The 12,982-nt window shown below is 48.3% G+C and overlaps 1 protein-coding gene and 1 long non-coding RNA gene across 4 annotated transcripts in view; one reads left to right on the top strand and one right to left on the bottom strand.

The window, feature by feature from the left end:
• The window catches only part of RNF220 (ring finger protein 220), a 219,281-nt gene that overhangs the window by 52,129 nt on the left and 154,170 nt on the right, over positions 1 to 12,982 (bottom strand). For 2 of the 3 annotated variants that reach the window (XM_030494518.1, XM_030494519.1), the window contains 2 exons: positions 10,012 to 10,107; positions 5,755 to 5,797 (listed from right to left, as the gene is read on the bottom strand). In XM_030494518.1, the coding sequence (XP_030350378.1) occupies positions 5,755 to 5,797; positions 10,012 to 10,107 (139 nt within the window). Of the gene's footprint in view, positions 1 to 5,754; positions 5,798 to 5,951; positions 6,158 to 10,011; positions 10,108 to 12,982 lie in introns of those variants that run through there. The other variant, XM_030494520.1, reaches the window with a different exon arrangement.
• On the top strand, positions 5,396 to 8,050 carry LOC115611512. The gene is made up of 2 exons (XR_003992600.1): positions 5,396 to 5,514; positions 7,705 to 8,050. It is a non-coding gene; the product is annotated as an uncharacterized LOC115611512 (long non-coding RNA).

Genomic DNA, 12,982 nt, shown 5'->3' with positions numbered 1-12,982 from the left:
GCAGACACATCTGTCTCTTACCTCGTCTTGTTTTAAACAGGGAAACATAAGGAAGAAGCAGTTTAATTTTTCTGGTAGGACTCCCTGTGGCAAATCAATTCAGTTAAGTCAGTCTGCCTGGCAAATTTATTAGTATTTTTCACTTTTCTACTGCTATCCTCTAGTCCACGCGCTGTAACAGTGATAAAAGGAAGACAACTTATTTTAGGTCTTGCACTGATAAATTCTTGGGACTATTTTGCTAGAACAAGCACCTGATCTGCTGTTGAAATGTTATTGCAGAGCCGGGAACAGAACCTCACGCCACTCCAGCTCCATGCAAGACTCAGCAGACAGCCCCCATCTTGGCTCATTTAGCTCTGCCGAGAAGAAGCCCTCAGTGTCACAAGTGAAAAAGCCACTGGAAGTAAGAGGTGTTGAAAACAAAACCCCTGCCATTTTCATTCTGTGGTCAGCAGCAGCGGCAGCGTTGTGTCCATGGAGGGCCCAGGGTAACCCAGGTGACAGCAGAAACCAGGAGGGAATGCTGCAGCCTGGAAAGCATATTCGAAGCAGCGCTGTCCCTACACGACAGAACATGCAACCAGGCTATCACTTCCAATCAGTGCAGAAGGGACAGAGCGGCCCTAAAGGCAGGGGGTGATTGTGGTGCTGTCCCGAAGGGGAGCAGCTCAAAAGAACACGCAAGTGAGACCACAGGATTGTTAATTAGTGTTGATAGATGCGATCATTTCTAATTAGCTCACTAATCCCTCTCCCTTTCGCTCCTGTCGCAGGAGCATGGGAGAAGGGGGGAAGAAAAGAGCCATTCCCTCTTGTAATTCAGGAAGATAAAAACACAGCCAGTGGGGGACTGGATGCAAGAAGAGGACGGCGTTCAGGGAAGGAGGTCTTTGCACAAGGCTGACCCTCAACACCTCATTCTTATCTGTAATTGAACAAAGACTCCGTAGTTATTATTCCAGCCTTCTGCCAGGAGGTGAGGAGTTCACTAATTTTTATTAGCATTAATAATTATTATTAGGCTATCAGAGGGCTTCCAGCATGTCTGAGGCCTCACTTTTAACAGACATACATTACCCTACACACTGCTCCTGCTGCACTTGCATGTTCTCCCTCAGGTTATACTAAACCATTGGGCACCCAGGGAGTTTAAGTCACTACAACACATGAATGAGAAAGCAGCAGAATGGAGGTGAGCAAGAATTAGGACCCTGTGCAAGGGCTGAGGCCTCAGTTGCAGTCTCTGACCTAATTTAGGAGCTATGCTGGCTAAGGGAGATGCTCTTCCCTTTCCTAATACAGGGTCTTTTCTGACAGCACAAGGTGAGAAGCTGCTTTTGGCACTAGAGGAAGAGCCTAATTGCACTTGACAAAGCCTCTGCTGCTGAGGGTAGACTGGTCCCTGCCTTCCCATGGGTGAGGAGAGGAGCCAACCTTATGAGCGGAAGAGACCAAAGATCTTTTGTCACAACAGGCTCCCCACATCAAGGCTAAACCTTATTAATGCCTAAAGATCATGTTATTCTCTAGCCCAGCAAAACTTCCCGAGAGAAAAGCTAATGGATGTTAGTTCTCACTAGTACTCCCCTCCCCAAGCAAAAATTCACCTTCAGGACAGGGCATTAATTACCTCAGAAGTGCTCTTACACAGCATCTAGCAGTGGACACTATACAAACCTCTACCGCAGCATCAAAGGAGATGATTAAGTTACTAGCAATATCTCTTATGATTCCCTCCACCAGTTTGAGTGGTCCCCCGAGCCCCATGCAGACATCATTAGCAGCTCCTGCAATGGCAGGCCAATCAAATTAAGTGGAAACATTTTTTGACTCCTTTCCAGTGAAAATCATCTAGCTTTCTTCCTCCCCCCACCCATCAGCTACAAAAGCACATGAAATGCTGGTGGTGGTTCAACAACAAAGTGCACAGTGGCCACCTCCATGGATGCCAGCCCAGAGGCAGGCTTATGGCCACCACCAAAACAGGCATCAGTTTCTCAGGCAGGTGCCAAAGGAGCTTTGTAAGGACCTATTTTACAACTGCACTGAAAATGCCAACTTTGCAAATACCCCTAAATTTGCATTAAAGGTGCAAATTTAAAGAGCTCTTGTGTGCCGTTTAAGAGCTCCTGTGCTCTTAAAGCACAAGAGCTAGCACCCATTCTCTATAAATCTACTAGAGGAATCTTGAGGAGTGGTTATATCTATTTTTGTTAGGCCTATCACAAAAAGCTTCTGTGGATGACCAACTTCCCCAAGAGCATCTGATCAAAGGGAACAAAGGCAGCAACGGCAGAGCACAAAAAAACCCTCAAGAACAAGCTAAAGCAAAAAACCAGATGGTCAAGAAAGAATGTGTTTCAGACCTCACGTATAATCTGCTGCTCATCTACCCAAGAGAGAATGTGAAGGGCCAAATTTACAGAAGGGTCTCAGTGGGACTTTCACATTTACATGGCCAAACTTCCACACAGATGATTTTCAGCAACCTTCTGACACTTTTCTCCAAGGTTGGCACACACTTAACCTGCTGAATCCATGTTCTGAAACACTAACCCATAACCTTGTGCCTCTAATTTGGAATGACTACCTAGCCTGCTCTGCACTGCTGAACTCCATAAGCATCAATTTACAGGGTTGCTTAAAGTTTCCAGTTTGGCAACATTGGAAATAAGGCAAATGAAAGAAATGCCTTCTTTATCACATGAGATCATCAGGAATCAACACCTCACACTCTTGGGTTCACAAGGACACAATCTCTGCAGAGTGAGTTTAGCACAGGTGAGAGGTGTGGGATTAACTCACTGAGGCTGACAGGGAAGTTCAAATACAAACACTCAACCTAACGTCTACCAGACAGAACATTAATCTCCTCCTCCAGAGCTTGCAAATGCATTCACCTTACTTACAGTTCAATTTAAGTCAAAGGTTTGACTTACAGAATTCAAATTCTGGACTGTCAGGTAGCTGTGAACCATGTAACCACCAGGACCTAATCATGTCGCAGCCAGGCCAACAGCAGTCCCCAGAAGACATCTCCCTCTCTACCTTCTTCCTTAGCGCTTGTTGCACTTTCCCAAATAACTACAACAGGATGGAAGACATCAAGGAAATCTGACAAGGGCTCAAACAAAAGCCCTGGGCAGCTGAGATTTGAGCCAAGGATGATGTGTGAGAAGAGCAAATACCAAATATGTCCCTTTGTAGGGGGGCAGTTTCCAGAAGTTATTCTGGAACTCAGCTGGGAAGAAGCTTGACAGAGATACCAAGATACACTGGTTACAACAATATTGTTGTTAAACATAAATTGTTGTTAAGCAATATTGTTAAACTTAAAACATAATAAACCCAAATGGAATAGATTTTTCTTTGACAGATAAGACTGCATTTTCTATATCCTAAATTTCTACAGTGCGTCAATAAGAACATAAAACAAAAAGCCAGGTATCTTTGGACAAGTCCTACACAGCTTCTGTCAATGTAAACTAACAGGGATAAGGAAACCATTCTCACAAAGCAAGCTACAAAGCTGTGTGATTGATTAGAAGCTCATTAAAACACAAGATAGCAACAAATAAGCATTTCTTCTTTTCCCAGAGCACTCAAGTGTTCTCCATCTGGAGCAACACTGCTTAAATAACTCGTTTAACAATAATGTGGCAAAGTTTACGAATACCACAAAGTTATTCTAGTGTGAAAAAAAAAAAATGTGGAGGAGAAAAGGAGAAAGCAGGCTGAGTTCATTGGTCACAAATAGAAAGTCACAGGCATAGAAAGCAGCAGTATAACCATCCAGCTGGATATTAATCTAAGGGCATAGGACATCACTACAGGTATGATTTGAGGACAGTAGTAACAGAGTCATAATAAGCTAAGGTGAGGAGGAACTAGTTCTGATCTATTTTGACCGTCTTCGTGAAAGCCAAAGTACTTCATCTGCTATTCCTGCATCCAGCTCCCCAACATCTGGATCTAGTATGGTTAAGGTGTACAACAGAAAGGACAGGAATATCAGCATTATAAGGGCATTATATAAATTAACTGAATGCCCTCATTAGTTCTGCTCACTTTACCCCAAAAGCAATATATAAAAGGAGTAAAAGGTTCAGCAAAAGCAACGCGAATGCTGTTCAAAACCAGCAGCTTCCCTTTAGATGATGAGCCCAGGTTAAAAACATCCAAGAACAGGGTCCAAGAGGAGTTCCTAACCACAGATTGTGCTGCAGCCCTATTTTGGGCTATAGTGAAAAGCATAAAGTACTACTGAGCCAGTTCAGCAGAGCATGCTGTCATCAAGAGCTTTCATTCATTCTGAAGGACTGCATAACACCAAGAACCTCACAAGCCTGGCTCAGATGGGGGTTTTTTTGGAGTTTTTTTTTTTAATTTAAAATAAGGTAACTTCACATTGTTGGCCTAAAAAAAAGGTGGAAGGTGGGAGTTAACCCCATCTATCCAAAAATCATAAAGAAAGAGTTTGACATCACTGACTCCAGAGACCTTTGTCGCACAAAACAAGTCACTGCAGAGCAATACCTCAGCATATTGCAGCCACGTGAGGTCTCTGTGTCAGGAAAAGGACCTGCCAACACTGGTAGCTCACTCCACTCATCTGGGAGCACAGATGTGAGCACACCTGCCAGCAGTCACCTGTACCTGAGGCAAGGCAACTCACCTCTTTGTTGTACGGCTGAACAGCCTTCCAAGAGTTCACAGGTTTTTTGACTTCTGGGTTGATAGTTAAGAATCTCCACGCTAGCTCTGAACTGTTCTATATAACTTATCAAAGATCTTGGGTCATAACGACGCTTCTATTTGCTTAAGACTACGCTAAACACGTAGTACTTCAAATTCAAGCACACTATTTTGCTATCAGCACACTCTAAAGCCTTTTACTATTTTGTTAAAAGTATCTCTATCTTCTTCTGCAGCAGCACAATGTCACTGGTGTTATCTTAAACTATCACAGCGGGAAGCTCAAAACTAACAAACCTCCTGATAGCCCAAACAACCATATTTTGACTAAACAGTACCTATCGGACCAGCTACAAGCAATACAAAATCAGACGACAGAATATTGTTACTATTTAAAGGGTAAGTTCTGAGTTCTCTGAAAATTGGGAAAAGAGTTTCAACTTCTTCAGCTCAAACAACAACAAAAAAAGTGTCCTTTCAGCTTTTTTTTTTTCTGATTTACAAACACAGAGACGGGACTTTGCCTGAAATAAAGCGACCTCGGATTTGTTTTTTAAATAAGAAAACGCTTTTTGCTAGAAACACTTTGTAACTTGTTGCCAGGAGCACCCGGAAACACAAGAACAAAAGTACCGCACAAGCGTCAGTGGGTTTGAGTGAAAAAAAAAAAAAACCAACCAAAACATGACGTCAGATGCACGGCCGCTCAGACTGCTGGTTTAAAAGTTTACTGCAAGATTCTGCCATGTGAGCTACGAAAACATGGAAGGCTGGCCTGGAAAAGACGGGATGCGGGGCCCACTTATAGCCTCACCGGTAGGATCCTGGCGGCTGCCCCCCCCACCCCAGGAAGGCAGGATGAACGCAGAGGGTTTCCCCCCACCCCACTCCGCACCCCACCAGCGGCACGGCGAGGCCCCGGCGGGGCAGGCCGCAGCTCCCGGCCTCCGGAGGGGCTGGTTCGCACAACTCGGCCCCGCTCTGGGAAGTTCTCCGGAGAGGGGGCAGCCCGGCGGGGTGGGGGGGGCGGGGCGGGTAACGCGGGTCCGCACTCACCGTTCAGCCGGGTCTGCCGGTTCGCTCGCACCCGCAGGAAGGTCTGCAGAGGGGACACAAGAGCGGAGAAGAGTCAGGGCCCGCGGGCGCCCAACGTAAACAACCCGCCCCCCCCCGCCGGTAAACAACCGACCCGGCCCTCCCCCGCCCCGCGCATCACCGGGCCTGCACTCCGCAGCCCCCCCCCCAGCACGCACCTCCTCCCGGCCCCCGCCGCCGGGCCCCCTCCTGCCGCTCTGCATAGCCGCGGGCGGGCGGCGGGCGGCGGGCCCCGGCGCGGACCCCCCCGCGCGGCCCGGGATGCGGGCGGATACGGCGCGGCCCGGCAGGCGCCGCCGATCAGCCCCCTGCGGCCGCCGCCATGTTGGCCCCGGTCATGTGACCCACCGCCGAGCGGGTGAAAGTTCACCAGGGAAGCGGCGGGGGAGAAGCGCGAAAGGAGGGAGTTCCCATGGCAACCGACAGGCGGCGGCAGGGCACGGCGAGCCCCAGCCAATCAGAGAGCCGGGGCGGCTGGAACGCAAGAGTGCTTGGCCAATCAGAGATCAGGAGTAACTGGGACCCAAGAGTGCCAGGCCAATCAGAAATCAGGAACCACTGGAAGCCAAGGGCATGTGACCAATCAGGGCAATGGGGCAACTTGAACACTGGGGCAGATGGCCAATTACAGCCCAGGAGCAACTGGGAGCAAGTTTTCTATCTCGATAGGGGTAGAGCACTCTTTAGGCCCAACAGCACTGCCCAATCACAGCGTTAGACCTGAATGTAACCCAAAGGTGCTGGCCAATCAGCCACCAGGACCAACCTCTCCCCAACATTCCTTGCCCAATGAGGGATTGGGGGTTCAAGGCTCCTGGCCAGCCTGTGCCCAAGGCATACCTAGACCCGAAGGCAGGGGGCCAATGGGGGCGCAGAAGCCATGGAGGTCTCTGCCCCACCATGGAGCCCTGGGGCTGCCTGCAGTGCCCAGCCATCGTGCCTGCCCCTGAACGCCAGCACCAGTGGTGGCTGCTCCTTGGTCTGTGGTGGGGGGTGCCCCAGTGGAGCAGCCCGCGGTTAGCACAGAGCTAGGGGACAGAACAGGTAGAACATGGGAGTGCTTGGCCAATCAGAGATCAGGAGTAACTGGGACCCAAGAGTGCCAGGCCAACCAGAAATCAGCAACCACTGGAAGCCAAGGGCATGTGACCAATCAGGGCAATGGGGCAACTTTGGAGCTGCACACACAGGTCCCATTCATGCCCCCCTCTGCACACTCCCATGCTTTGTTTGGTGGCATCAAACCTACATGTTGGGTCTCTGCTCTGGCACCCGACAATCTGCTCCTTCTTTAGAGGCTGCCCAGAGAGGTGGTGGATGCACCATCCTTGGAGTCATTCACGGCCAGGCTGGATGTGGTTCTGGGCAACCTGAGCTAGTGGAAGCTGTTCCTGCCCATGGCAGGGGGTTGGAACTGGATGATCTTAAGGTCCTTTCCAACCCAAACCATTCTATGATTCTAAGATGACGGGCAGTTAGCAAGTTCAGGTGCCAGCTGGTAAGCTTTGTGCAGTGCTGACCTGCATTGTACATCCCAGCTGGGTCTGCAGGCTGAAATGCCACTGTATTTTCATACATGTTCTTACTTACAAAATCAAAGCTGCTGATTGTTGGGTTTAACCTTTTAATTAATTAAGCTGCCTTTCAGGGGGCATGCTCACCGCTGAGCTCAGGCGGAGGACGGCGAGCCTTGCCTGGGTGAGGATTTTAGGCTTTCGGTGACACTTACTCCCATGTTATTCAGTCACAAACACTCTGTGGGCTCAGCTGACCCATGCAAGGTGGTCTCCCTCCAAGCCTGAAATGTTATCTCTGCAGTACAGTAAATGACTTATAAACTGCTGTTTATTTTTCCACTGGGCATTCAAGGCTGTATCTAAATCTAACTAAAATGGCTTTATTTTTACTCAGAGCACAGGAAAAGCCCTGGCTGACAGAACATACTGTGCCAAAGAGGAGCACCCACCCCTGGCCAAATCACAAGGTCCTGCACTACACGAACTGCCACCACCTTGGTCTGGTCAGTGTGCACGTACCAAACCCCAGCATCCAAGCTTGGGATAGGGGAGGCAAGAGGATCTCCCCTCCCCACGTCCCGGAGCCACCCCGCTGCCTCCACTGCAGCTCCCTCTCAGTATGGGGAGCAATGCAAGCAGCCCAAGTGCTGTGCAAGCCCATGTTCCTGCAGCACTCCTATTCACAAATCTCTTTCTTTCTTAAATATCCCCATGGAAAATAAACACGATGACTAAGAAAACTGAGCCACAGGAATTCTGAAAACCTATACGCCAATAACTCACGTTCTAGCATGTTACTAAAACACCGCATATTCACAATTAGATCACAGATAACACAGGGGACATTCATAATTCCGGCACAGCTCTGCACATGGAAAGCTAAATTTTGCAGCCCTTAAAGTCACCACCGCAGACCTTAAAGTCACTCAGAAGTGCGAGTCTTCTGTTCTGCTTCCTGAGCATTTCCCTTGGTAAGCCAGGAAGACTGAAATCTCATTCATATTGTGGCTTTATTAAGGATACACTGAGGCTTTACACAACCCTGACACCCACTCTGAAGTCCCTTTACACTGCCAGAGCAGCATAACGCAGCCAGCACAAGTGTAAATGGAAATCAGGCCCCAGAGGTTTTTCCTCCCTGCAGTGCAGACTTAAAACTCCCATTACACATTTGCATTAAGGGCTGCAACCCCCCATAAAATACACTCACAAACTTAAAACACATTAGAGACTAGCTAGACTCAGCACATAGAGAGGGCTTCTGCTGAGAATAGTTGTCCTCAAGTATGACATAATAAAAATGTATAGGAACAGAGGACTGCAAGGACTGGTGGAGCGGGAAGGGTGGGGTGTTGTCCAACAAAGGGGGCCATGGCAAAAGTCTCTTCCATGCCCTTTGGGAAAGAACATGATTTATTTATTAGCCTTAATAAACAGCAGGATTACCTGAATCATGCATTTCTGTATCTTCTGCAGGGTTTTGCTTCTCTTACTCTGCACCAAGTCTCGTTGTTCATAGGAGGGTAAAGTGATTGTGCTGTGATACCAAGTTTCAACTGAAGGCTACATGGGAATATGTAGCAAACAATGGAGGTTCTGGTCCGTATTTGATGATATAGCCAATAAATAGGTCAGAGGACAGAATAATGGGCAACAAATATACACATCTGCTACTGATAGAACCTATCTTCAGGAAGACATGCTTTAGCTGGGGCTGCTTACTTAAGCCCCCCAGCACTGCTCGTCAGCCTCTCCCTCTGCAGATCTAAACACAGACCTGGCACATGCAAAGTGGCTGATACAGGAAGACCTGACCATTTGCCTGACCCTGGGCACAGAGTCTTGCTGCAGAGCATGGCAGGATGCAGGGTGATGGGTGTATGCCATGCTGGTACAGTGTGGTCCACCCATCCTGACCGTATGGCAGGTAGAGGCATGCTTGGGTCTGTGCTGAAGACCACTATTAATTCATCTGCTGCCTTTCAGAACTTACTTGAAGAGAGTGGCTGAGCACAGGCCTGCAGCCACACTGTTTGGATGTGTGTTGATTCGGAGTCAGGTGTGCCAGCCTGCCCCAAAATACAAACACAACAAGCCAAGCTGTACTTGTGCTGCTGCTTTTCTCTTCTTTTGTTGCTCCATCTCCCTCAGCTTTTACTCACTGCATCACAGGTCAAGACCTGCTGCTCCTCTGGGCAGAGAGTGTTTTATAAAACATTCTGGCGTGGCTGTGGATGGTCCAAAACCATTTCTGCTTTGAGTGGGAGTCACGAGTCAGTTTTGTGGTCAGTGGCACACCAGTGAAATTGAGAATTTTGGCCTGCTGCAGGCTGACAAAATTCACTCTTTTACAAAAAAAAATCACTTCTCTGAAAGTTTCCTGGTGGCACTGGGTAATGACAAACATACTATGTCGACGAACAAAATAATGAATATAAGGCAACAGAAACCTCTGCAAAGATTTAAAGCAGTTTTGCATGGCTGTGGTTTAAACTCAGAACTGGGAGCACTCTGCAGACAAAAGCACGCTTCCATAGCTGTGTGAGGGAACAAGTGCTCATGTCCCCACGTTGCAGGGAGGCGAGCTGAGGCAGTGGTGCACATCCATGAGCCAGGCTCTCACACACAGAGAGCTGTGGGCACTGGGGCAAGCTGGCTCCCTGCCTGAGGCTGAGACCAGTGACAGCATCTGCCTGCTTACCTGGTATCTGTCCGAGTGATGGATGTCATCTGAGGAGTGGGGTGATGCTGTCGGAGAATCTCCTTCTCGCTTGATTGAGGCTGACAACAAAATTGACTGCAAGAGAAAGGAGAAATTTATGCTGTGAATGTTGCCAAGCTCCCTGCCCCTTGCTAAGCTGTTCTCAAAGCCACGGAGAGCATCTGCTGGGCTGTGGGGCCACGTTGGGATGGACTACTGGGCTGTGGGGCTGGGTCTGCTCTTCTCAAGGGACCCTGCCCCATGAGGGTCTAACAAAGTGCAGATGCATCAGGCAACAAAGGGATGGTCATTTTGTTCCCACGTCTGGTGACTGGGGGCAGACTCAGTCCCTGCTGGAAATGGTGAGAACCACACCAGAAACTCACATGGTAAAGGTGAAGATGTGCTGACATGGAGCAGGGCTTACGGGCTCTCATCCACCCCTCTAAGTGCCACTAAATCTCTCAATAGCTTTGTAAACCGCGCTAAAGCTCTCAGCACCTTTTCAGCACAACTACCTCTTCCTTCTGTAATGATGCTATTTATTTTAATAAGTAGCAGAGAAAAAAAGGGCCTTTTAGAAGGTTAAAAAGATCAGTGATATTTGAGACCTAAGAAATCACTGATAAACTTCAAGTCAATAGTAGGTAAGTCTAAATTCTACACACAGTGAACTCTAGTGGGAAAATTACTGCGGGAGTTTGACAGCATCTAAAAAAATGTACACTGAGTTGCAAGTGAACTTTATTATTAGAAGAGTTTGAGGGAAAAATGCCATTCAAAATTCTAATTTAAAATATAAATTAGCTAAAGTGGGCTAAATATAGCCCAATACATTGTAAAAAAAATGCACACTGGAAATGCTGCTCTCCAGATGTTCGTTTCTGAGAATCAGCTGGCAAGATATGACAATAAATGACTGCTCAGAGATGTGTATGTTTGCGAAGGGAGGTGTAGATATCATCTGAATTGGACAGGTCAAGTGTGATGACAACATTATTAAAAAGCATAATACCTTGGAGAAAGGCAAGTATTCCAGAAACACTTGCCTCTGGGCTGAAATGGAACGTGAAAAAATGTGCATTTTTTGGAAAGATATGAGCAAGTGGAAAAATGACTCAGCATACAAATCGGTTCAGTCAGCAGGGTGCGATCCCCTGGGCTTGGACAGCTCTCCCAGTGAGAAAGCTCAGTCAGTGTGGGCATGGAGGGAGGGCAGGCTTGGGATGGAGGCAGGGAAGGAGGATTTGGGGTGCTGGGTTCAATCCCATGGGCATGAGCTGCTAGCCTTGTCATTAGGGCAAGACTCACATCCCTGTGGGTCTCTGCCATAAAGCATGGCTCTACTGGCTGTGCAGAGATGTGATATCCTGAAAGGATGGGGGAATTATCAGTGGGAGCCTGTGGTGCTGTGGGCACCCAGAAGAGACCAGCTTCCACTTCACAGGGGACACATGGGCAGAGCAAGTTGCTCTCTGGCCTCTTGTGTTGGCTGCACCTAGCTTGTGATGGGTTTTGTTGAGTGGATCATTTATTTCTGGAGAAGCCCTCTGATAACCATGTGAAGCCACTGGGAGAATTTCTGCAGAGTGCGGACCCCAAGATCCTGCAGCTGTTTAGTTTCTTTAATCTCTGAACAAAGAACGGGGACCATTTTTGAAGAAGCAGGGTTGCACATGTCCTATACATTGGAGGGATGGGAGCTCAAAGCCTCCAGGCGCGACCCAGAACAACAGCCCAGATTACAGCAGTGTTAATGCCCTTGCCCTCTAATAAGCCAAGCACCCTGGAGCTGGGAGGGTTAAATCTGTTTTGTCTTCCAATGTATTCTAGAGAAGGGTTAAAAATACCCATCTCCCCATTCCTTGGCGACAGACAGACAAACCCTCCCTGCCTCCAGCTCCCCCCTCAGCTTCTGGAAGCTCTAATCCAATATTATTATGTGAAAAATGGTGGGGCTAGCTATGGAGACAGTAAATTAAACGTTATGTATTAGTTTTTAGCATGTGGTCCCGGGAAGAACGCCGGCCCCATTTATTCCACAAACCTCCTGAGCACCATGGCGATGACCTCTGGAAAAACGCAGGGCTAAACTAATCCCAAAGATGTCAATCTCGAGGCCTCTTCTACATACACTTGCAGTTTAGATTAATAAACTGTCTATTTTTAAATTGTGTGCAAGCACTTCAATTCTAAATACCTCGCTGGCATGTTAAACACAGCGTTAGAGATGCCAAGTCACACTTCCCCTTCACTCTTAGGAAACTTGACTTCATTTGTTTTTCTCATTTCTGTGCGCTGTGCCACACTTTGCTTTTCAGACAGCTGTGGGAGCAGGCAGGGATGCAGGCTCAGGAGCTAAGGGATTAGGAAAGGTGCTCGCCATTAGAATTACTTTCATTTCTGCATTAGGCCAGCCTCTCTAAAAGAGGCCATCCCAATTTTGGCCTCTTTTATCCCAGATTGTCGTGTTGGGGCTGATTTTCCAATGACTAAGCTGCAAGGATGCTTGGCCGCAGCACGCCAAACCAAGGATTTGCCGTCTCGTGCACCCACACTGCTCAATCCCAACTGGCAAGCTGGGAAGGAGCAGAGATACAATCCCCATCCCTCTCACAGACAGCATCTGGGAAGATGGCTGTGGACAGAAAAGGCAGCTTTACATCCTCACACTGCAGGGCAAACCCAAATTCTGCCATCCCATCCCAGAAACACAGTGCTGCGTGCTCTGTGTGCAGAGAGGCATGCTGTACGGCTGTGTGGAGATGCTCCCTTTGGCATGGTGGCAACGAGCCTTGATACTGAGATGTCCCTTTTCCTCCTGTGGGAAGGCCACCTATGGGAAAGCCAGCTCATCCCCACCCGGTTGCCAGTTCAGCCCAGCTCCCTTTCAGGGTGCATCTGAGTGGGACTGTCAGGGTGAGAGCCCATTCTGGTCCCCCCTACCCTGGCATACCACAGCTCCCAGCAT

The sequence above is a fragment of the Strigops habroptila genome, chromosome 8 (genome assembly GCF_004027225.2).
Source record: "Strigops habroptila isolate Jane chromosome 8, bStrHab1.2.pri, whole genome shotgun sequence".
Classification (NCBI taxonomy): Eukaryota; Metazoa; Chordata; class Aves; order Psittaciformes; family Psittacidae; genus Strigops; species Strigops habroptila.
The sequence above is the reverse complement of the archived record's forward strand: the minus strand, read 5'-3'. Positions and strand labels throughout refer to the sequence as shown.